This window comes from Pyxicephalus adspersus, chromosome 3 (assembly GCF_032062135.1).
Source record: "Pyxicephalus adspersus chromosome 3, UCB_Pads_2.0, whole genome shotgun sequence".
Taxonomy (NCBI): Eukaryota; Metazoa; Chordata; class Amphibia; order Anura; family Pyxicephalidae; genus Pyxicephalus; species Pyxicephalus adspersus.
In genome coordinates, this window is record NC_092860.1 from 90,971,349 (window position 1) to 90,998,344 (window position 26,996).

The 26,996-nt window shown below is 35.8% G+C and overlaps 1 protein-coding gene across 3 annotated transcripts in view; it reads right to left on the reverse strand.

Annotated features, from left to right (window-relative positions):
- Positions 1-26,996, reverse strand: part of CXXC4 (CXXC finger protein 4) — a 178,869-nt gene that overhangs the window by 97,606 nt on the left and 54,267 nt on the right. For 2 of the 3 annotated variants that reach the window (XM_072405654.1, XM_072405655.1), the window contains one exon: positions 3,551-7,836. The exons of the other annotated variant lie outside the window; for it this stretch is intronic. In XM_072405654.1, the coding sequence (XP_072261755.1) occupies positions 7,792-7,836 (45 nt within the window). In that variant the 3' untranslated portion in view covers positions 3,551-7,791. Of the gene's footprint in view, positions 1-3,550; positions 7,837-26,996 lie in introns of those variants that run through there. 3 annotated transcript variants of the gene reach the window in all.

A 26,996-nucleotide genomic window follows, 5' to 3' on the forward strand; every position in this document is an offset into this window, starting at 1 on the left:
CACAGAGCATGGAACCTGCTGCCAAGGGAAGCTATGTTGACAAATTCATTAAAGAAGTCTGAAGTGAAATTGAATAAGCTCCTTGGGAAAAAAAGCATACATGTAATTATAGGATTCTGAAGATTAAGGTTTTCTCATAAGTACTTTACCTTCAGATGTGGGTAATGAAATCCCACATAGTCTTTCACATTTTTCTATGATTGAATATTTGGCTTTATAATTAGTAGTTTTGTACTAGCTCTTATTGTGTGCATTTAGCAAAACACCCGTAAGAGTTTTACCTTTGCTGGGTTTACAGTGAGTTCAATTTCATCCACAGGTTATGCTGACAAGGATCCTTTAGGTATAAACATTGATCCTTGTAGCTATGAAACTTAAAAACAAGCTGGAGTAGATCTTGACTGTCCAACTAATGTCAACATATTAAAAAATAAACAGCAATGCATGATACTAATGTAGTGACTTTTCTCCATCAGATTCTAGGTTCCTGCAGTGAACTCAGTTAAATGCTTCCTATGGGTTACCACACCTTGTACATCACCATGACCTATCATCACAACTGTAACATTATATACAAGGGTGGCCATTAATAATGGAAAAAATGCATTTATTTTTTAATTTGCGGACGTCTCCACCCCTTCTGTCTTTACTGTTATAGTGGTAAAGACTGAATTGAAAACCCACAGCCTCCTGAAATACTGTACGTACACTGCATATTCTAGGAGGCCATGGGCTGCCCCTTTCCGCATGCCCAGTGCATCATCAAGGAGCTTTTCAATAATGTAACAAAAAGTGCTCGATCCCACATATACATAGTGAGTTATGCACATTTTTTACACCCAATCTTGCACCTGTGCAGTGTGAGTTCAGGTGACAAGAAGAAGACTGAAAGAAAGAAGATGGTGGTGCTGGTTTGAACAATGAGCACCAGAATAAGGAGGGAAGCAGAGACAGCGCGGTACTCACTGGGCTTGGTTTGTGGATGGATTGAGGACTTTGCACAAGAAAATGTAATTTTTTTGTTTTTTGTGCTTTAAGTTCTGCTTTAAACATGACATGACATTACTGTTTTACTAAAGTTAATATTCAGCACATTTGCTGTGTTGTTCACACTGTGTGGGTTTATATGCCATTATCTTTCATACTTCTTATGTATTAGAAAGTTTATTTTCAGTTTCATTATTGTGTTATAAATCATGAGCAGACACATAAATACATAAATAAATGTTTAAAATATATACATTTTACTGTATATTTGTAATTTTGTTTCCCCTCTCCTGAATTTTGCACAGCCCTGACAGTATGAACAGGTTAGTGTCCACATTTTTTCTGCTGCAGTTGAACAATACCGTTAGATGTCCTCACCCCAAGCCTGTGATTCAACAGAAAAAAATCAACAGCACACATCTGCAGTCAGCCATGATGCTTCCTTATTTGTAACTACTAAAGATCCAGATTTCTCTTGTTTGCCATTATTCAATATATTTAACATTTTAGGCAACACACCTTTAGCATTACTGTACGTTCTGCTTTGGACCAGGCATGTCACCTTCACCTGTGGGTCACACTTTATTAGCTATAAATGGTAACTAATAATAAATAATATAGTTTCCTGTGCTCATAATTACTGTTTATGTACACTGCCTTCTTTAGCTCAAATTCACCACTGTTTGCACCAAACCTCCAGTCTGGTAGCAGCCCCCTGCCTGCCCACCACCTTTGCACAAGCCAACATATTCCTCTTGTAGTGTCCCTACATTCAAACATCTTGGCATTGAAAAGCCTACTCTAGAATAAATCTAAAGCTGTGTTGATATTGACAAGTGTATCCACCAAACACCAGTAAATCTCAGCCATACTGACTTTTGTGCCCACCTACCTGTCAATCTGCCTAGAGCCATAGCTGGACTGCATCTACTACTTTCAGTATAGTAACCCACCTTCCTGTCTGACCAACTATAAGCAGGATTAAAATGTTTGCTTTACACATTACACGTCAAAAGGACACCGAGAAGGCTAAATGTTATGTTTTTTCTGAAATAAAATAATAATAAAAAAAACATTTTTAACTCTAAAGAACAGGGGACAGTAAGGATCTAAAATCAAATGTAAAAAAAAAGGAAAGAGCAATTGGTTTTAAAGATACAAAAAAAAAAAGTCAAATAGATAATCACTGAATAGAATACAGAGCCACAATGACTGGCTTCTTCTCTGTTGGCAGGACTGTTAGGTGACAATCTGATTCCAAGGACATAAAAGCATGTACCGCAGCACAAGTCAATACTGTACTGTATATCATTAAAAAGTAATGCCTGGAACCATTTAAAAATGGAAATTGCACAAAGTGGTTTTAAACAAACTCATAACTGGATTATTAGTTACCATAGTTAAAAAAAGTATTCATAATGTATTATATAATTTATTAAAAAAATATATATTATATAATGTATAGTATATAAGTATTCATATATACATAAACATGGTATTCTGTAACTCAAAGCAGTCAATCCAAAATCAGCTTTCTATAACATGTTACTGGTTTTGTAATATGCTAAGTAAGCTAATGGATGATGATTTTGTGCTATTTATATGCACTGCCCCATTGTAGCTTCCTGTAGTTACCTAAGGTCCCTTCTAGAGAATTTAGACTTATCAATACTAAACCAGATTTTTAAGTAATATACATCAATGGGCATGGATTGAAAAAAAGGCATTCAGTAATTGTACTTGCTACTTATATTTGCATTTTAGGAAAAATATACAGTAAGTACACCCTTAAAGAGACAGAGAGAGACTTTACTGTAAAATGTATATTATATATTTGTAGTGATTTGTCAGTTCTGTTTTGAAGGCTACTCCAAGCAAATAATGCACACAAATTTACTTATTTTTACTGATTTATATATACCCAAAACATTTATTTTTTTATTTTTGGACAGAATTGGAACATCTATGTGTTTTACTGAAGTCTGATGCTCAGTTGAAGATGTTCATTCACTTCCTATCTGTTAAAAGTTTGTCACCAGGACAGGAAGTAAAGAAAATACTGCACAGCAACACAGAATTTTTTAGTAGTAGAAGTAGAGGAAGTTCTAAAAGCTGTAGTCTGTTTCCCTGTTGCAAAATTTCAATCACTTCCTGTCTGGTAAAACAAATACAAGAACAATTAGTGTGGGGAAATGTCTCTATTGCCATTAAACTTGACATGGTTCTAACATTTCCCCATTGTATCCAAAACTAAAAGTAGTAGTAAAAACTTGGTTTTTAGTTTTAGTATTTAGGTACAGTTTTTAGGTAGTTAATATGCACAATGGAACTTGACGAAAGTACATAGACCTGTTTTACCTGCCAAAGGATGAAGTATGTTTAATTATGTAATACTTGATACAGAACTGCATTCATTTATGTGTCTTTTATAAAAACATATTATATTATATATTTGCATGGAGTTCAGTTTTTTTGTAGAGATTTCCACAGGTTTTATATAGGACTGGAAATAAAGAATAAAACTAATAAGAAAATAGGTTTTATAGAATGCCAAATATTTGAATACTAAAGTCCTTTATTTAACAACACAGAAATGTCACAAAAACAACTTTACCGGGCAACTTAATGTGTATTTTTTACAGTTTTGTACATGCCCCATAGGTGATTTTTTTTTCTCATAAATACACTGTTTTCCAAAACTGCTTTTTCCATAACTGCACAAGCATACATACACCTTACACATATATCTGTTAGAAAATGTAATAGATAACAGCACAGTTCAGAAATAGGAGAACAATGTGAAGGGAGTACATATCAGTGGGTCATAAATTAAAAAGCAAAAGAAAAAAAAGTAAAAAAAAAATTTGTTCCCTTGTTTTTTATGCAGAGTAATCGTTCTAACATTCAGTAGGAGCTGTCTTTTATTCACTAGGAACATAGTAGATCTCAGTGTGAGACTGCCAAATTTAATGACAAACAAAATCTGGAACATTTAGTTGCTACATGGAACCAAGTGTTTGAAATCACTATGCATCTAGCCATGATCAAAGACCTACTACTGGTTTTTGCTGAAGATATTCGACCCTAAATGGTACGTTCATTTAACACATTTCCTTCCTCATTATTTGATTACAGATGTAACCAATATAAATATTTTTATTCTTTTGAATTAATTGTAAGAGTTACATGTCAAGATTCTTAAACACAAATAAGCAAAATTTTCTAATCTATGATGCAAAACAAAGATGTAAACATTAAGAGAATCCTAATTACTTTCTTTTTACAATGCTATGTGCTAAAAAAAAATTTTTTAGGACTTTTTGTCCTGTATTTCCCATAAATGGAGATTTTTTATTTATAATTTTGCAGATAAAACAAATTAATATTCATGTAACAATGCAATTTTACTTTAAAAATATGGAAAAAAGCATTTAACTCAATTATTGGTGTCAAATGTAAAACGATGTTTACTGTTTATTTTGAACAAACACATCAAATTAAATGGAATGATTTCTAAAATAATAAAAAAAAGCATTTTTTGTCCTAAATTCTGTTATTTTGCTTTAGCCTAAATTGGACTGGACATGTAAAACAACACAATTACAATATCAATTAGGTCATTAAAACAAAAATACACCAAGACATGCAACATTAGGGTATTGGACAGTGAGTACATAATTAAGAATAAATGTATAGATATTTTACACCTAATGTAGCTTGACTGAATCATTTACCGGATTTATGGGGGAAGTAACAAATACGCAAAATATAAATGAGAAGTGCAAAGCCAAGGTACAAATAAGGCTTTTCATCTGTTTAAAAAAAGATCACCCAAGGGTTTTAAATGGTTCTGGATTACATCAGATATATGTGGAAATGGTACTTTCTTTTGGTATTCCTTAGCTGACTATTTCCCTTTAAGATTGCTTGGCCTTTGCAGAGTCCTTGAAAGGAAATATCATGGTCAACACAGACAGAGTATTGGATTAGTACTTAGTACTTATTATTGTACTTTAGTTATAGGTATTCTCAACTATGAAGTTTAATGGGTTTTCCACTCCTGGGTACAGATAACCAGGGCCAGGGGTCTCACTCTCATACCAATTATCATCAGAAACTGTTGTCAACAAAGCTTGTAAGCCGAGAGGCAGAGAGCTGGGCTATAGATATTGACCAAAATGTTTGGTTTCTTAAATGGGAACCAAGTTGGCTTCCTTTGATCTTAAAGCCAACCTTCATATTAGAAAAGAATGCAGTTTTTTGAAATGGCTGAACAGAAGATCTTCCAGAGCTCATTTCTCTGACAGCCAGACTCCAAAATCACTTTTTACTTTAGTGAACGTGTAGTTTCATGTAAACATCAGATAATCTCTACATGAAATTTGTATGTGCAGGAGTCCTAATATTATTTTATCTCTGAATGTTTTTCTAAAATTTAGAATCCTTTTTATTTTGCCAAAATTACACTGGATAAAGGTCAGCAAATGTCTACGGTTTCCAAAAGCACACCAATCTTTATGATATACCGTCCACTCTCCATGCCACCACACCACATTACACTGCTCAGACATGAAGATTACCTACTCAAGTACAATATACTGCATGGTAAAAGGATGGAGAACCCTACCCCACACCTGGATATACTTTTTTAGGTTGCAATGATATATTAGGCAGGTACAATCAAGGTAAACTTTAAGACTGGATGGAGTCTGTTCTGCACTGGAAGGACGTTTGGTATTTCATGAAAACAGGTTTGCTTTAGGAAAGTCAAACAACTATGATTTTGATGTTTTTGATTCCAGAGAAGATCCCAATTAGCTGCAAAGTGGAAAACCCCCTTTAAATAGATATACATATTTGTGCCTAACCTCTCCCCACCAAAGCCCCTTGATAGAGTTCCATGATATATATTTATATTGGAAAAACAGGTAAGAAAAATGCTAATCAGCTTAGGGTCTGTGCATGGTGTCATTTAGAATCTGTTTTAATTATTTTCTAAAACTATTATAGATCTACTCAATGTCATTAAAACATTTATTACAAAAACACAAAAATGAAAACATACAAGACTCTCATGTAAGATACACAATTTAGCTAAAAAATTATATTTAACTTTATCTGCCAGAGGTGCTTTTATATTGGTGCTGTTCAGTAGATCAGATCTTCTTTTAAAGAAAAATAATAAACCGCTACACAGGAATGAGAAGTCAGAGCCAAACTGAAAGTGTTTAGGCAAAGTCTAAAAAATAAAGCATTATGGGATAGGCAATTCCAGACTTGCAGTGATGAAACTGGCAGGCTAACAATCTTAGTATAAAAAAAACTCTATGGGTTCATTTATTAAGGAAGAATCATAAAACAAAGTTCAGCAGTCCATAGTAACCAATCAAAATGATTGTTTCCAGTATGGTATTATTGGTTTCTATGGGTTGTTGCCCTTGCATAGTATCAATTCTTTTAATAAATAAACCCTTGTACATAATGTAAATGACACAACTGAGATTCTGACTTGTACACTAGAGCTCTATTTAGATAAAAGAAAAGTGTGTGTAAAATAATACAGAATCTTAATGATCCCTTAAACACAAATGTGCCTACATACATCTCAATACACTTCAAGTCTGGAGTCCCCTACCTTTTCTGTGGATGACATATATATACAGGTATATATATGCGTGTTTGATTCTTGTCATTACAGTGAGAATGCATTTATATTTTACAGTGTTTACAGTTACTATAGAAAAAAAACTTGACCAGAAGGCATGTACTCAATTACATGGTCACAGTACACTTCTGTTTCCCTGAACAAATAATTCAAAAGACTGGTCCTAGCGGACAAACAACAATACCATATGCTGCTTTCACACTGGTCTACAAAGCGCTGGAAAGTGGGTCATCTGTGGTAAGTGCTTCAGAGGGATATCCTTTTATTTTTAAAAACACAAGTGCTCGCCCACATAGTTAGAACGTTTTGTTTGGATTGTGCCTCAGGTCCGTAAAAAGAAGGAGGACCTCAGAAACATGGGAATAGCGCCAACACTGGCAGCTAAAGCTCTAGGTACATTTGGCTTTTTTCAGAGTAGTCAATGGATGCAGTAGAATTTTTTTGGACCTTAAAAAACATTTAGAAAATTAAGCCACTGGGAATGTATACAGAGCATAAAAAACAAAAATGTTAAACAAAAAAAGAAAAACAAAAACATAAAACAAAATAAAAATAAATAAAATTAAAGACAGTGCTGTTGCTGCTGTGACTAACCAGCTGGCAAAATAATGTTTAAAGCTAGAATTTATTGCTCCAGATTTAAGTTGCAGAACCTCACTGCTGCGTACAAACTGTTAATCTTCATATAGATGCTCAGACATGATTGTCTCCTCGTGTCTAAACGCACAAAATACAAGCTGCTATCTGTACAGTTTACAGTACTGAAACACATATTTGGAAATGAAGTATAGATATGTTACTTTTTTTTCAAAGATACATCATATTACAGCAGGGGTTTACCCAAACCTTTCCTTTTGCAGTCACTTTAAAGTAGACAACAATTTCACTGTTAATTATAGCTAAAGTACATAAAGAAAGAACCTGTGTACTAAACATAAGTAAACCAGCCAGGCTCCAGTGATTTTTTTTATGATTTTTTTTTAAATATTATTCATATTTTTTTCTTTTGAGGAAACCCCTGTACACAGACGAAAATAGTGTCTCAGCATATTCTTCAGTCATGGACTTTGCAGTTCCCAAAACAAGACCAGTGCTTGTCAATCACTTCAGAGTGCCTTGAAAATAAGATATACATCTGCTTAAAAGAACCACCGGAATGCTTCGGCGCTCGGGACTGGTGTTCTCTGTAAATAAGGAGAAAAGAACAGGTTACTATTCTGTGATGATGATTTGTGCTTAAAAAAAAAACAACTTTTCTATGTGTTAATATAGATAAATATACTTCACAGGATAAAGACATTTAGCTTCAAAATAGCCAGACAGCATTTGGAAATTGTAGTTTTTACACTGCAACACTCCAAATTGGCGTGGCTTTTTCTTTTTGTTTTTCTGTGAAACACATTGATCAATAAGTCAGCGAGAGTACAAGACTCACAAGGAAAATAAAAGTGTATTTGATAGGAAATGTAGTTTCAGGGGACAGCTTTCCAGCAGTGCTAGAGCATCCACCTATGTCCCTCATGATACATTATCAGAAATAATAATAACAATAAATGATAATGCCTCTAACTATCCCTCTAACTATTTATTAAAATTGCAATTTTTTCATGTTGGAAAGTGATACCAGCAACTCTGGTTGCACCATTCAAAAAATAAAATTTTAAAAAAGCAAGCAGAATATTCTAGCCTCGCCTCTTTGTCCTCATACTTGCTCTGTGTAGAGCACATTTCTGCACTTTGTAAGATTTTGTGTACTATAGAAAGTTTACTGTGCCAAGGAACCAAATAGACTAGGGGAACAGTGGGTATTCAAAAATAATAAACAAATCAATGGGGCTATGGCTTAGAAATATAGTGCCACTTCTCTTTCAAATAAAAATGGTCTATATCTGCGGTGGGAAAACTTTTTGACTCAGGGGCCAAAATGGGTTCTAAAATTTGGTAGAGGGGCCGGGCCAGGATCAGATGGATAAGGAGCCGAGACGTTTGTCACTGAATGTGATGTCATGATGGCATAAACCCACCCACTCTCCCATCACAGATCTGAGCCTGCTATGGGAGAGTGGGCGGGTTGTTCGCCCACTTCCCCTAGCCCGGGATTTGTACAGGGGACATGGTCTGCGGCTCTGGCCAGTGTGGCCCCCCAGCGGGGTCCTCCTGACCCAGCTCGGGGGGGGGGGGGGGGCACCGTCCAGAGCCGCGGACCACGCAAACTGCAGATCTACTTCAGCGGAGCCGCTGACCTTAGTAAAAATAAATAGGTTTATAATATTGTAGATTATTGCCTATTTAACATTAAGGCTGGGTCTACACGGATGGTTTTAAAAACGCATGTAATTTTTTCACCGTGTTTATATGCGTTTTTATGCACTTTTACTAGCATTTTAAAGGTTGCCTTTAAACCGCTGGCAAACGTCTACGCCATGTTTTCCCAACGAAATCAATGAACGTGTTTACCCGCGTTAACACTGCATTTTATTTTTTAAACAGTTCAAGGAGCATTATCTATAAAAAAAAAACATCGTGGTCTTGATTAGCCCATTGGAATGCATTGAAATTTCAAACATGGGCTTTTAAAGCCTCAGGTTAAACGCTGGGGAAAATATCCGTGTAGACTAAGCCTAAAATGTCTCCCTATGAAGTGAATGTTATTTTGAACCTATGTTGGCCCTTTATAACGTGATCATTTAAATAACTATTCTATGACGGTCTAATTTCTACACTAGAAGTTCTTAAAGTTGACCAAGAAAGCTTAAAAGTCCAACAGACAAATGTGTAGCAAAAGTTAACTAAATGTACTTAATTACTGGTTGTACTTTAAGAATCTAGGAAAACACAGTATAGACAGTAACACCGGTAGTGGACAGAACAAGCAAAAAAGGAAAATAGATTATACAATAAATAAGTTATAATAATAATATATAATATATTATTATAATATATATATAATAATATATAATAAAAAATATTAAGTTGACAATTGCTCTTCCAGTGGCAAGGTATTATGATTGCTTTGTTTTGAATATAACTTATTTAGGGAATACCATGCAGGGTGGAAGTTTCCTGTATAATTATGATACCAAGTTCAATTATTTTTGGATTTAATTATAGTACCAATTCTAACAGCTTTGGCAATAATTATAGTACCCTTTACTATTATTTTTTTTAATCTAGACTCTTTCTGCTTACGCCCCATTTTTAACCTTCATAGAGGAACAAATTTATTTTACTGAGTGGCATTTTAAATTGGCAATCACTCTTATTCTTCACCTGGCCTCATACTCCTTTATATCACAGATCTGTCCACTAAGAATTGTGAGGAGTGAGCTTGCTCTGGCGGCTGTGAAGACAATGATTAACATGACCAGATAAAATGGGGGTTGGCTCAGACAATCAGTATCCCTTTCTCACAAGGAGCTACCATGAGTAGAAGAAATGAAAATAACAAGTGCCTTGTGGGATCTCAATGAAGCCCACATAGGCTAAAAAATGTTGGTTTTAGGTCCACTTTTAGCTGTAAAATATGTCTAGTGCCTAAAAGGTTAAGGAACAAATTGTACACAGGTGCATACATATACCCAATACATATATAATACATTTTCTACCTCTCTAAAAGAAGTTATTCTTGTTTAGCAATATTTGTATACACTCACTGAATAGCTAGGCAGCTGACATTATTATTTCCTTGTTTTAGTTTAGCAGTTTTATTGTTAAATCTTTCCCCTACCCTCCGAATAATAACTACCAATGAAAATGCTTACCTTCGGACCTGCACCCAAGTTCTTCTCTGTACAGCCCTGTCAACAGCCTCCAATCGTTTAAGCAAAGGCCAAGTGCTCCTAATGTGAACACATTTCATTCCATTTAATAATGAGGCTGGAGAAGTACCCTTCTGAATGGCCAAGAGCTGCCATTAGTACGGACTGTCCAAATCAATGAATGGGCTCAACACCCATATGACATAACGATATGAACTGCATGAACTGAACATGACATGGCTGAAATTTCTCTTTTTTGCAAAGGCTGTGCAGAACCACACAGTGAAGAACTCAGAAGCGGAGTTGAAGATAATTATTTTAGTATGTGGCTGGCATACAGGTGGGGCAGTAAAGGTGAAGTTATCATTTAGGTTTGGATTCACACTTTAGCATTAAAAAAAAAAAATACCTTATAGTGAATCTTTAACGCCTATTTAGCACTATTTCATTTTTTTGTAGCTAATGATTTGCAGCATTTTTACTGCAATCATAACTTTATCTTTCCTTAAAAATACCATCAAAAAATTAAAGGAAGCACATATCAATATGCTATATTAGCATGAAAGCACGCAACTTAGGCTAGATTCCTTAATATTAATTGGTGAAAAGATCATGAAAATAACTTCTTTAATTGGAGCAATATGGTGCGCTATGAATGCCAGTGTGAAGCCGAATGTTATCTTCTAAAAAGGTGTTATTCGATTTTAATAAAATGATCCTGGTTTTATTAAACTCTAAGGCTTTTCACTCGTTGATTTTGTGTAACATTTATAAATGTCAGGAATTATTTTTTTTCCAAACAGCCTGGAATTTAAAACATCTGTTCTAAGATGCCACCCCTTCAGCACAAATAAAGAGCTTAGAAAAGCATCTGTAAGGTAATAGGTAATGAGTAACAACGCATGGTCAGTCATATGGGGTAAGAGATGGAAATCTAAATTACTGGTCTGGTATCACAAAACTTGACTATGTAACTAAACAGAAAGGAACTAAACATTGTCATAGGAAATTACAGATAAAAAAAAAAACGAAAACAAAAAAACTGAAAATTCATTATTTACACAGAAGCAGAGTAAATATTAATCTACTGCAGTGTCATTCTACCTGAATGAATGTTTCAGTAAGATGCTTTCCCCATGAAATCTTCTATGAAATCTTGTAATATAGAGACCACAGAAAAGGCACGGTGGTTCCAGAAAAGCTGCACCTAAAAGAGCAATCCTCGACAACAGCTCATCGTGGACAGATCTGAGTACATTTTACCTCTACACTTCCATTTTTACAAAATTTAGTTTTGCAAAGTTTTCCTTTAAATGGACTATGAATACAAAGATGTTCTGTTATAGTTTTTCAGCTTCTAGAAAAACATTTCTATATGTGTGTTTTAGTTTCATACTCACATCTTTTTTCTTCAGTTAAAATGATTCTGTATTAGAATATAATTTTAAAAATAAAATACAGGATGTAAAACATACATATATATTAATACAAAATATAGGTAGTAGTGGTTGTGTTTTCTGTGCCCTTAATGGCTAGAAAAAAAAACAGCACTCCAAGATCAGCTTCAGAGCCTTCCAGCAGCAGAAAGATTAATATTTAAACATCTAATGCTCTGACCTCCCCCACTGTGCATTCATGTGTGTCAGTACATATATGTCAGTGTGTATATGTGTCTATATTCTGTATTTTTGTTTTTCTAGTTCTATAGGTACTGGAAAACTGATACTAGATATAGAGGAAAACAGTTAGGTAGGCAGGTGAAGGGCTAGTTAGATGTTCCTAATTAGAGAACATAAACAAGTAATGGCAGGGCCCTCAATTCAGACCAACAAAAGGTCCAGAAAGAAACATTAGCACACAAGCTATAGCCTGGTGCTCGGCTCAGGCTAATTGACAGGCCACAAAAGAGACATTAATACACTATAGCTATGGCGTATAACAGAAAAATAGAAGAGCCTCAGAGTAATGGGCTAGAAATTAATAATACCCACATTGGAGTGCTGCAAAGTATGATGCATGTCCAAACTATGTGTTTTTATACAACTGAATGTAATTAAAAAAAATAGAAAATACAATTTTTAATATTAAATAATGGAAATAGCATATTGAAACAGCAATGGGCCTCATTTATTAAAGCTCTCAAAGGCTGGAGAGGATATACTTTCATCAGTGAAGCTGGGCGATCCAGCAAACATGGAATGGAGTCCTTCAAAGTCATTTGCTTTTTGCTAGCAAATGTTTTGAATTCTGGACAAGACACATTCCAGGTTTGTTGGATCACCCAGCTTCACTGATGAAAGTGTATCCTCTCCAGTCTTGGAGAGCCTTAATAAATCAGGCCAATGTGTTGGGCTAGCAGTAGCGTAGGAGAAAATGGAGACGAGGTCTGACTCAAACTCACACTGGTTACTATTTACACAAGCTTATGCAGAATGGAAATTGCAAATTGTAAAGTACCCATATGGAAATTTGAGTAGATGGCCACTAAAATACTTACAATGTACTGTCTGACCTTTAAACTGTGGTCAGGAGGGTTAGAATAGACAATAATCTAGGTTTTGGTGAGCAGCCTCACTAGAAATGCTTGTGTTCTCAGCAGCCAGTGTAGGGGGAGTTGACAGCTATTAACCAACCACAACTTATTTATGTCAGGAAAAATGCAGTATCTCTCCTAAAAAACATAACCAATACTACTTTTCTTGGCATACAGCCTGGTAGTCCAAAAAAGATATGTGTGTGTATATATGTGTGAAGGGGACTAGAGAGAGAGCACCCCTTCCCTTCTGTCTTCCCTCATTATGGGGATGGGATTCCATGAATAAATTACATACCTCTTCCCTACTCCCTCAAAAAGGATGTGGATATTTGAGCAATGTGGAGAATTTGAGGACACCAATAGAAATTAATACAAGGGTACTTTAGTACATAATACATACTTGCCAATTTTTTAAAAGCTTTATTTATGTCCCATGAAGTAAATCTATATTCAATCACATTGTCTTGATGATGGTACGCTATGACAATAATGATGAACCCCATACTACAGTAAGTTAACCCACTTATCTCCCACTGCTGAATGACAGATTCCAGCTTGCTGTCCGTTTGTTTCTGGTCACAAAGTCATGAGAAGGGTCTGATCAAATTTTAAGGGGGATCCCTCACTCCTTTTTTCATTAAAACAAAGAAACAAATTTTACTGCATTAAAGCATATCCAAAGCATGTTAGGGATTAAGTATTTTCTTTTGCATTGCAACCAGTGATGGGTGAATATGCCAGGCCCTCCATTCCATTTTTTTGACAAACTTTATTGCCTATTTATCCTAAAAACTGGACAAATGGCCAAGATTCATATCCCATAGACCAAAGCTGCGTACTCTCGCTAGATTTTTGCAGTTAAATTAGATCTTTCACAATCGTTTCCAACAAATGAAAGATGTACATACAGCACTTTTCTGTTCTATGGAGAGAAGCGGGGGGAGAATGAGCGAGTGGCACCCCGCTGCACTCCCTCCCTTTCACTTTCATTATGGTTGTTCCGCCAGGACAGATTCATGAATGACGTCAGACGGTCTCTGTACACACCTCCGATTCTCGTTCGAGACAAACCTGACCATTCAACAACCTAGAATCATTTGATGTATGTACATAGCTTTACTATACACTGCCTATTGAACTTTAAAAAACATTTGTAAACATGGCAAAAACCCATCCTGGGCAGCCCATCAATACTACCCTCTATTACTCCATGGCTATTACACTATTGCTTCCATTGTCCTTTCATTCCCACCCCTATATTAGAAGAGAGATGATGATCCCACTGACTGGTGCCACACAAGCTTGGAATAAAAAATGCAATGTATGGTCAAGGGAATGGTTCAATGAACAAGTATGCATTCTTTTGACCACACTTTACCACTTCCACCCTAATCATTGCTTGCTTAAAGCAATTAAACTAATCAGTTTGTGCACATTAAGAAGTAGAAAATTTACAACCCTGCTTTCTGTGCATGTCATAGATCAATGCTTCTAGAACACTGCACAGGCAAAAGGGTAATCTGGGAGACACTGATCTGTAACCTGCACACAGGAGCATGGCCGTAAATCCATTCCAGAATGTGTGGAAGCCGTGTAGCACACATGTTGTTTTATGCAATAAACTAAGAATGCAGAGGATAACAAAGACCAGCGTTTGGGATACAGATAGTGTGTTGGGGATCAATTTGTGTGCTGTGTGCCTTGACTGTTTCACCTTACATTAATATTCTGAAAAGGGTAGAGAGCGCTTTATTTTCTAAATTACCAGATTTGGTACCTAAACTGCATTGTAGGTTGATCAAGTACATTTTCCTAGCAGCTGGTATTACGATTGCCTGTTACTGGAAGGCATCATCCAATGCCCCTTCCCTGATCTTACCTTTCCCTGACCCTTAAGTGGTACCCATGAGACGTATCCACTTTCACCTCTTTATACACTGCTTTTTGATTGGTTATACTTTAATTCATTTATAATGGAAAATTTCCACACAATAGATAATAATATAACCAATGTCTCCTATCTGTTTAAATAGTTGTCACATTATCTTTATATTATTATTATATATCTATATTATTTTATATGTGATAAGTTTTTGTATTTCAAGAAGTTGATTTTTTTTCCCTTCTACATATAGTTATATTAGTGACAAATCAGTTTTAATAAAGTTTTGTTCTTTTTGATTGTACACGGATGAAGAGAAATGTATTTGTATCTTCTTCTAAAGTACTTGAGAAGGTATGTTTTGTAAAAGTGTTAAATCCTGATTTTTGTTATATTTTTTATATACATGTTGATGACTTGTGAAATAATTATTGTAAACTATATTTGAAAACTTCAATAAAATCTTTGAAATATAAAAAAAGCCAATAGATGTTTGTATTGTTAAACCATGTAAGGACCAGAAGAGCTTATTTAAACCCAAGAACAAAATTGTAACATGTTGCAGTATTCAGTATCTTTTTGCAGACTTCTTTCATTTTTACCATCCTTCCAGTAACACACTTTCTGCTCTGGGGTGACAACCTTCACTCATATACTGAATATATAAAGGTACTGCATTGCCACCTTAGAACAGGAAGTGTATTAGGACTACAGAACACCTCTCCCTCTTTTTATCTTCAAGGGATAGGGGGAGGTGCTTAATATGCTTTTCAACCATTCCCTCTGGCTGCCAATGTAGAAATTAGTGGCACATGGCTGTCACAAGAGGGGCAGTGATGACTTCTTGGCTTTACCTTCTTCATACTGTGCAGAAAATTAGCTGGTGGTACCCAAAAGGAGAATCACTGGATATCCGGAAAAATTTTGAAGCAGAGGTTTTGGTTTACTGATTTTTCAACAGTGAGTTGATTATAAGCTAAAAAGTTTGACAGAAGCGGTATCTGTGAGACTGGAAAAGGAAAGGGTTGTTTTATATTGTAAATATGCTATTTATACCACAATGCAAACCAAGCCTATTGTTATACAGACTCTTGCATACTAAATTATACTAAAAGCGAAAATATTCTAAAGGAGAAAACCAAAGTAATCTATCAGCACTGCTTTTAGTCACCAATATTTGCCCTGAGATTTAGACTGATATATTCTTGCAAGGGGAATTCTAACGTGTTCTACATTTGTATCTTTCTGTCATCGGCTTGCTTACCTTAATGAACTTTTAATTGCTGATGAGAGACAAGGGAGCACATGTCAAGTTCATGCCATTAATACGTACCACTGAAGTGTACACTGGAATGTTTATGTACTTTGCCAAATCCTGTCATTATGACCACTAGTCAGTAGTAAGAAAAGGTAACTATTTTAGCTATGCATAAAAGTATAATTCTTGCCAAAAATGCTTTTGTCTAGACACTAGGGAAGAGTTAGAGCTACTATAATAGTAAAGGAAAATGGCAGTTAAAAAGAAAACTGTAGCTCAAAAAATGTCCAAATGTGTAATCTCTTAGATTGTAAGCTCTTCGGGGCAGGGTCCTCTCCTCCTTCTGTGTCACTGTCTGAATCAGTCATTTTCAACCCCTATTTATTGTACAGCGCTGCGTAATATGTTGGTGCTATATAAAGACTGGTTTTTATTATTAATATTAATAATAATAATATTAATCATATTAAACATGATCCTTTGACTTAATGCTGCATAATACCCAATCATTATACCCAGTCAGAACCAAAGTAGATTTTAACATTTTCTTTAAATTTAGTATTGCAGGAGGGAAACAAGAAACAAATGTTAAGATGGGTAATAAAAGCAATAGAAGAAATGGCCATTAATATGCTGACCCCATCTCCTATCATTGTAAAAACATTAGACGATAGGGGGTCTCAACGACTTTTTGGCAGGGCAAGCTGGCTATCCTTTATCCTCTGTTATTTTTTTATTTTAAAGAAGTCTGCTAATACCTTATAGAAAACATAACACATTTGGATGTATTTATTGTGATAATAATGCCAGATTCTAACAATGTTTGGAAGATTACTGTGGCATAGTAAGCGTGGTCAGCCTACTACTGGTTTTTAGCTACTAACTGGTATTTTTCTGTAGTCATATTGCAATGTTTAAAAGGAGACAAAACATTAAGAAAGGTACATGTACTGCAGAACTGAATTACATAAGGAAAAAGGTAAGTTGCTGTCTGAAACTGGATCCACCATTCACTTGATTTTGTAATATGCCTCACTTATCAGAGTAGTGTACTTATTACTACAGTATACATTTAACTTATATGCCTTATAGCAGTTTAAATACTACAGACATGCATGCACTGAGAAATGATACTCATTTTATGTATATGATTTTAATGGCAGCTGGGGGTTGCCAATATAGAACTACAGCACTTAGCATTTTTACACCACTGAGCAATTTAAATATTGGGCCAAGAATATTCTTTTCCAAAAATGTTATCCTCTTCTTCCAAAAGCTCTGACATTTTTACTCCAAGATGTAGCATTAGGTAAAGGAACCCACAGAGCTAGAACAAATATGGAAGACAAGTGTAGGAAATGACCTTCTTGGAAGGTGGACTGATGTGTATGAGCCTGGATCACATTTGTCAACTTATAACCCTCTCCCACACCCACAATTTTACTGAGCCACAGACCTCAACACATGGGAGATTCTTTTACTGCTTTGGATAGCTTAATGGAGCTATTATTCCTACCTAATTAGCAATAGACAAGAATATTAAGTGCTTAAAATATAGGTGATTCCACTAATAATTTCTAATATTATGTCTTCCCGGGTCCTCTGTTCACCCCTCATCAACATGCTAATAATATATTTAAGAAAAACCTTTCCCTTTCAATTATATATCTTATTTTAGACCAAGTGACATTTTCACTTTGTTTCTGTAAAGTAAGTAAATTATGGTGGGTGGAAAGGTTTGGCATGGAGCCACACCTAACATCCTAAAAACATCACAGCACCCTGCCCCATTCAGAAAACCCCAGATAATGCCCACCTGTGATGTCGACCCTTCATGATTGCAAATGAAGCAGGCTCTAATATTAAAGCTTCTAATATTTTTTATACAATGAGGTACAGGAGTGGTTGTTAATGGGACAGAATTACAAATTTTTTCCACAGAACTACAGACATAAAAAAAACTCGATCTAACCCTTCCCACTTTATCCAAAACAATAAAAGGAAGTTTTAGCTGTAGTTGGTTTTTAATTTTGAAGGTGACATAATAGTACTGCTTCTTACATTAATTTTAAATGCTAAATAAAACTTTTTTTTTAGCCTTGGATAAAGCCTAAAAGGATCAGGCTATCCATCAACATTAAAATGCTGTCTGGTAAAGGGATTTTTTTTTAACACTTTTAGTTCTGTTTGATATGGGGGCATTTCTGCAAAAGGGATCCAGACAGCAAATTTAAGATTTTTCTCTGCTGGATAGATTTCTTGGTCTTCAGATAGCCATTAAAATGTATGAGTAACATCTTGCTATCATGTCCTCATTAATGGATACCAAAATGGGTATCATTTCAGATACCTTTTGCATATACTGAGAGAATCATTTTTACACGTGTGTGTGTGTGTGTGATCTTGAATTGTTTGCAAGATCTGCTTTAGGTCACTAGTTCTAATGATTTATATTAAAATAATAATATTAAAACAAAATTTATTATGAAAAATAATATCTAGGTTTATTCATTAGAAAAAATGCAGATGCAGGTTGTTTCACCAAAGTAATACTATAGAAAATAATAGTATAGAAAGTAAAGCACAACAACAAACTCTATTTTACTGTTGTCAGACCATTTAGGGGATAATATCTACTTTGGTTGCAGCAGATTACTAAATGTTGCCCATCTTATTCAACACTACAACCTGTAAAACAGGTAAATTTTCACACTTGTGAAAAAAAATACATAAGACATATACAATCAGCAACTATATCTAGGCAACCTAAACATTGGAAAAAGTCATTCATTTCAAAAGCCAGTGCAACATTTTCCCAAATTACAACGAAGGTCTTTGTCTCTCTCTGGGGTAAAGACAGAACTAATATGACATTATTTTCCTCCTTTTTTAATGTGATAAAACAGATAGGTGAAAATTGCATTTTATTGATTTTGTTGCTATTCAATAAAATAAAAATCTTGGAAGGAGGAACGAAGGGAACGAGGCTTGGATGTGCTGACCAATATTTCTCGTGTTTTCTTGCTAAAATGGAAGAGGTTATCCGTAGAAGAAATCTTGCTGCCAGACTGAGCTCTAGCACATTAACTTGCTACGTGTTGGCCATCTCCTTTCAAGCGGTATAAATTCAAGAGACCCAGCTGGGGAATCAAGCTATTGATGAGATTACGGTGAATTTCTGGATCTCGGTTATGCTTGCAGGGAATCATTATCCTGAGTGACAGGGAAGACAGATTCCCTGGGAAATGAAAATGGGGGGAGGGCGGCTGTTAGGGGATCCTGGCAGATCAGCATTGTCTGAGACTGCCTTCGCAGCATACGCAGGTGCAAATACAGTTAGCAGCAGCTCTGCTCCCTTGAGAGATAACGCATGAAACCTGCAGCTACGACTCCCACTTAGAGGCAGCGCCGTGAAGCGGGGTCAATGAATATATTATGCTCGGAAAACCTGAGCAGAATTGACCTTCACAGGCTTCACAGACGTAACCAGCTTTTCTCCAAAATTAAAAAGCTTGCAGAGCACTGACTGATTGCATATTACTGCGTAGATATTGATCATGAATACACGGAGAGGTTATTAAAGTGCACCGGTTGAAAGACATTACACAATACATTTAAAATGCTGCTTAAGGTGAAAATACTAGCCACGTTTATTTCCTGCCTAAAATAATTATAAAATATTTTTTATGAAAGGTGTAATTTCCTTTGAAGGAGAACTCTGATATAAACAAAAGAATTCTGTGGATTTTAAAGCAAAGCAACTTAGGCCTCTAAAAGCAGCTTATTAAATCAATGTTTTAGCAATTGAAGCTGGGGTTCATATACCAAATATACAAATACAAAAATAACATTTAGCCTATGTGGACCCTTTGTATGTTTTACTGGCAGTCGCTAAGCCAAATTGTGTCTGTGCCCTCCATCACGCTGACAAAGAGGAGTGGCCATTTGTAGTTCCTGTTTGATTTATATTTCATTGTATGGCTGTTATGGGACCCCACAAACAATTGTTTTCGGAGAAAGGGTTGCAGTTTCTTTAATATTTTAGAAAACTGCACATTCAAGCAATCATCAAAATTCCTGTAACCGCCGGTCTGCAAATCGGTGGAGTGGCAATTTACAAAATCTTGGAACTGCACATTTGTCTATATCCGTCGTATCTGACTGCTGATACAGACCGAACGCGAGAGATATTATGTATATATTATCCTGTAGTATCCTGTAGTATTGTCCTGTCAGATAAACATAAACTCTGCAAATCTTAATACTACAATACAACAATAAAACAGGATGTTACAATAATTACTAAGAATAGTTTATCTTGGCTTTATGTACGTGCACACTTTTATTCTGTTTTCTTGTAGACCCTAATGTGTGAAGCTAGGGGGTATTTACAATTCAGCTACTGGCACTAAAAGGGTCAGAGGTGACTCTCGCTCTGCCAGAATGTGATTTAAGAAGCTCCAAGCCTAACATAAGTCATGGAGGGTGGGCTGTGCTGTTATGTCAGGTCTCTGGCTCCATGTCTGGCCTCAGATGGATTTACCACAAAGAAGCACACTGCACCTCTGTAGACAGCTGGGGCTTCACAATACCACCTCAGCTGCTCTGCAGTAATATTTATGTGACATGCTCCGCTCCCATAAGCAGTATTTATGTCAAAAGCTCTCTTGTCTCCCTGTAGCTTGTGCGTCATTCTATTTATGCGCCCAGCTCTTGTCTTAAAGACCAGATACAGGGCATGCTCCACACAACTCAGCATTCATGTATGTTCCTTACAGTTTACCTTCATAAATCTAATGAACACATTCTACATACACAAAACACAAACAGTAGCCATAACGTGCAAAGAAACCCACAAAAATCTTCATTAATTTACAAGAGCCAGATCAATGAAATATACTTGATTGCTTCTTGTGATTTAGTACTCTTGCATATTGATTTTTAATTTTAAATTAAGGTCATCGCAGTCATTGGGGCTCATTTATCAAAGGCATACAGCCTGTTCACTCCATGTAAAAAAGTGGCGATTTGTAGAAAAGATTGCCACGTTCAGCAGGATCAATATTTTTTGGGTGATCTCCAAATTTATCAAGTGGAGCCAGATAGCAATAATAAAAGGTGAACACCAAAGGCTAAACATAAACAATACAATAGAACAGAGGTGTTTGTATACCATTCATACCAGTTAGGTGATAAGTGTCTGGAAAAAGCAATGACCAGTATTCTATTCAAGTTAGTGGAGTGTTTGATCACTAATTTAGGTAAATATGATATGGCTAGCAATCACTGATCACCATAAAAAAAAAAAGATGTTAAAAATATGCGGATCAGGAAAAAAATCAGGGAAGTAAAAAGTTCTGTAATAAGATTGCTACTTAAATGATCCCCAGCCACCATCACATACCCTGTAAAGCCATGGCTGAAGTATTTGGGTGGAAATGGAAGCACAGATTTGACTACACAGTTTAAATACGAATGCAGCATGTGCAGTAAGAACATTTTCGAACATATTTGAAGAACGATGAACAGCTTTGTTATCCACAATTCAGTATATGATAATAGATAGGTGTAAAACTAATCATTCTGGAAAAAATGATTTAATTAGACAGTTTATAACAATTACTACCCATGAATCACAAGACAATTCACCATACAGTTAATGCCACAAGAAAAAAATAGTCTAGGCTCTTTCCACTTAATAATTAATATCCCTGCTTGCTGTTTAATAAAGAACTATTTTACTGACCCCTTTATACAGGCAAAATGCATGTCCTGTTACACCAAATCCCTTCCTAAATTCATGAAAGGATGCATATTTTACTCCCTACAAAAATCTGTGTATAGCGGCACATTGATGATGATATATAATAATGTTCAGGTTACAGGATTGTGAAAGCAGTTTTGTTTTTTACTTTTCTTAAGCAATGTGAAAGGCTGACCATTCTAACAATAAGCAAATATCATCATCCTAATATCACATGTCTATAGCCTTTCTAGTAAGGTTTTGCATTTGGGATTACAAACAACCCAAGCTAATTCCAAAATCACAGAAGCCTGGTTATTTGACACAATAATTGCCCTAACCAGCCATGGCTAACCATTGACATAGCAGTGAAATCGGTAGGAACAATCTGACTGCCCTCAGGAATGTCTCTGGTGGTTTGCACAAAAACAAGAACACGTGACCAACTGTGAATGTGCTAATGCCTATAGAGAGGAGGAAAGGCGGTGGGAGGCAGACAGCTCTTGGCATAGCTTATCTTGAGAGGAACAATAGCAGCAATTGGACATGGTTTTCAAGCCTGCCTGATCAATAATTTATCCCCAAAAGTGGACAGCAGGCAGGAGGTGTCTTTTGCTGCCCTAGACACAAGGTCACTGTCCAATCTGGAAAAATTCAGACCTGATTGGGAAACTACATTTTATGTTGAAGGGCAGCATGAGATAATCTTTACACAGACAGAAAACAGCGCACTGCACACAGAACAATATATTATATAACAATAAAACAATGATAAAAGGAACACTACTCATCGGTGGGCTTATGCACAATGCAGATCCAACTTTCTAATAACCATGCTTAATCTCATATTCTACTCTCTCATTAAAGACATTTTGGAGATCAACGTTCTTATTACTGCACACACCAAAACTGGAGCAAGTTGAGTTCTCTGCACTGATAGGTAATACCAGCAATACATAATTCAAAGAGACACATAGTGTTTTTATTATTACTAGTGAGGAAAGGAGTCTCCCAAATTAATTCTAATTTTTACTTTTAAAGACTGTAGACTAAAGGAATTGTATTGGAACGGAAGTTTCAGATAAATATAAAAACATCAATGAATGCAGCAATGTATTCGATTAACAATAACAAAATTGATTTAATCCCTGCAGTCCTGGAAGCCAATCAGAAATTTTGGCATGCACATGTACTGAGAAGGAACATGCTGACTGGATGAGCAGACAGTTACCTCATTGTGTGTTTTCCCTTACTTCCTGTACAGAAGTGACAACCTTTTTACCAAAAGGATGTGGAGTAATCTCTACACAACCCCCAACTGCAAAAACAGGTGTTCTATAAAAAGCAAAAAAAAAAATATGGGCAATAGCTAAAGTTTTGAGATTGATATACTTCAACCAAGCTGTGCATCTGTAAAGGTCAAGGATCCTTGGCATAACATACCTACACATTTTTTAAAAATAGCTTTCTTAAAGTAATATTAGCATTTATGATATATTTAAATTTGACAGTCATTCTTGTTCCAAAATAGGATGTTCCATAATGTATGCACACTACAGCATTTACTTTAAATTATCTGCATTGATTTACCATCCATGTCAGCAAGCAGTTTCGATAATGCCACAGGTTGAAGAATAAAATGCTGGCTGAATACAAGGGCCCTGATTAGTTAAAGTTCTCCAAGGTGATCCAGAAAACATGGAATGGATTTTTATAAATCGTATGCTATTTGTAAGCAAATATTTTGAATCCTGGACCAGATCCATTCCAGATTTGCTGGATCACCCAGCTTCGCTTCTAAAAGTGTATTCTCTCCAGCCTTGGAGAGTTTTTATAAATCAGGGCCTATGTCTTAATTAAGATATGTGATATTAAAGCTTTAGGAGTAAAAGGTTATGATGTTATCATATGAAGTTTATTTACAGGGACAGACGTCAGGGCAGGAAATGACCTGCAACCTACATTACACTGCAAATGATTTCATGTAGCGCTTGCTCCTGAAAGCCAAGGAGAGTGATGGAGAAGAGGAAAGGCTGTATTAGGCAATGTCAAAGTCAAAATTATGGGATAAGCACCTGCAAACGGATCTAACACACTTAGTGCTTTTCTAATGAAGTTAAGAGTCCAGGTGCCAACAACACTTGGAGAAACATCTATTTAAATAGATGCTGCATAGTAATGTCGGGACAGAAGCACAATGCGTAATTAGGGAGATTTATATTTGGACAGTTTAAGAGAGATTTATAAAATACTGATTTTGATTTTTGCTAGGAGAAACACTTAAAACTGCAAAAAAAACAGAAACTTTCCCCCAATCCAGCCTTATCCTAGGGCTGTGTTTATCAATTACGGTTCCTCCAGAGGTTTTAGGGGTTCAATGAGCAGTTTGTGCCTCCCAGGTCAGTTTAGGTGACACCAATGATCTTTTAGGCTAAAAGGAAAAGAAACTGCGGATCTCACGGATGCACAGTGGGATCAGCAAGTTTTTTCCTATCTAGATCACCCAATCACACGCCTGCATCAGGTGTCGTAGGAAGAAGAACCCAGGAGTACAGGGAAAAGAAGAGAAGGCCCAAAGATGGATACCAGAACGACGCAAGACCCTATGGAAAAAATCTCCGGACGGATAGACTGCTTTGCGGGATTGAAGGTAAGTGTATTTTTTTTCTTTTGGATCTTTTTTGGGTTTACGCTAACAAGGCTTCCATATTATGAGCATAGATCTTACCATCTTTCTGGCTCATCAGGGCTATTCCCAAATACCCAAATTCTCACAAGCCTTTTCAGCACACTGCACCAGCATCATTTTATGAGGATTTAGATGCTTAGCAATGTCCAGGACCTGGCTTGAAAGAATGAAGACACCACTCTCACCTAGAGTTGATAGCTGGGCAAAGATAAGTATATTAGCATTTTGCTATATTGTTTGATAGTTTTTGTTGTACGATCAGGATTACTGTAGTTTTAAAATGTTTTGGATATTTAAATATATGCAGGAACAACTAGCAAGCCCTAGCAAGTTTGCAAATGAAACATTGTACCTATTTTTTCCTGTGCTTCCTTTGTGTAGGCTAGTGTACACACAACATTCTTTACATTCAGTGGTGGCTGTAATCTGACTGAAAACAGAAGACACGGTTAGGAACAGTAATCAAGGCATGTGTCTCTCATTTCTCTTTTTGACTTAGTGTCTTTCTTATACATCAACGTTTCTCATGTTTATTAGGTTTCATCAGCTTCAGTAAAGTATGATCCCCCTCAGAAAACCTAACGTCCACCAATACTTCTTAGTAAAGGTAACAATCTGAAGTACCCCTCAAAGTAGAATTGTGGCCAGGAAACAGACTCAAATATTTACATACGTTAAACAAGCAGTAAATGAACAAGTAAATAAAACAAGCCTCTACTGTCCTCTATAGCTGCAGACACTTTGGAGTAATTCATTCTTTATTTTACAACTCAGGCTACTTAGTTTCTCTTTAACTCCAGTAGCTCATTTCCCCCATTAGCTAGGAGTTAGTACTCTGCAGCTTTTTCATTTGTAATGTAAAAACTGAACAGGTTTTCAGGAAGAGAAAATTCCCCGTGGGACAGGAAATGATAGGAAATCTCCACAATGGTAACACAGACTGCAAAAAAAAAAAATGCAAACACCGGTGCTTGAGGGCTGGGGACATAAATGATTATTTCTATACTGCATTCTACACAGGTAATCTCCAGGAATGGAACACAATCTGCAGCATGACAGTCTTCCTCGTTCCTAAATCCTATTTATTATTTTCTTTTCCTACTTATTGAACCCCCCTTATTCCATTATTGACTACATGTTAACGTCAATCAATATCTCAGATGTAAATGTCAATACTTCCATATGATGTATTGACTAATATTTTTGTTTTTTTTTCTTAAATAAAAATGCAATGTATTATTATTTTGTTAGCTACGCTCTTACCCACCCAGCCATTTTATGAGCTTCTGTCTAGATCATCTTCTCTCAGTTTCAGGCTTTGCTCCTTGCAATCCCAAAATCAGCTTAGAGCACCTCAGCAGTGACAGTCTATACACAAAAGAGGACTCAAACAATAAATGTCATTATAGGCACCTTGTGATGTCTGTACTTTCTGCCTAATATTAGATAAGAGAATCTGACGGAATCACTTTGAAAACAGAATTTTCATATTGTTGTGATCACAAAGCACAGGCCGATTTAGGAGAGCTTAGAAGAAAAATACAATAAAAACACTGAAAATTAACATTTGTACACTAGTGTAGTTTATAAATCCTTTCCCAAAACAATATTAAAAATATTGTAAATTAGCGTGCCTTCAAATCATGATTGATTTGAGTCATCTTACTGGCCTGTCTTCCACCCCTTACATAACTTGATTATCCTAAATGATCCACAGTTTCCAATGAGACAGACATACAGCATTCTCCATCCACATCTGGTTAAGTGTGACGTGGATAAGTGAGATGACTGTCTAGATTTAAAAATAGCACCATGTGTAATTTCTGTCAGTCACTTACTGGTAATCTTAGGAGAGGATGGATAAAGCCCTTTATTTTATCTATTTATACAAAGTTTCTCTATACTTTATATAACCGGAAATAAAACATCATGTGACTAGTCAAGAAAATGGACTTAATCATTTATACAGTGAACAAGGTTATTTAATACCACGGTACAAAAAAAAGTGAACAATGCAGTGTGAATATTTGAAAATGGTTTTAATTAGTCAGCTCTTTCATATTATTTGCAGATCACTAAATTCATATTGTAATTTACTGCTAACCAATGACATGCTTATTAAAGGATGTGTACCTGTATACAAATCTGGCTAGGAAACGTTATCTGCTGTTACCTTTATCAGATAAAATGTACATTTACAAGGTGGGGACATGCCTTATAGTGTGTATTAGGCCACTTTTTTTATTTAGTATAGCTAGAAAACAAAAAGATTAATATCTAATTTCAGTTGCATTACCAATGGTCACCAGGACAAGAGTACAAGTTGAGTAGAGTGGGGACACTCAAGACAGCAATAAAAGGCTCACAGCTGCATCCAAGTCCAGGACATCCTTAAGCTCTTTTTTTCAACCTTCTTTCACATGGGGGAACCCTTGAAATAACTTTCAGGCCTTAAGGAACCTCTAATGTAATTACTAT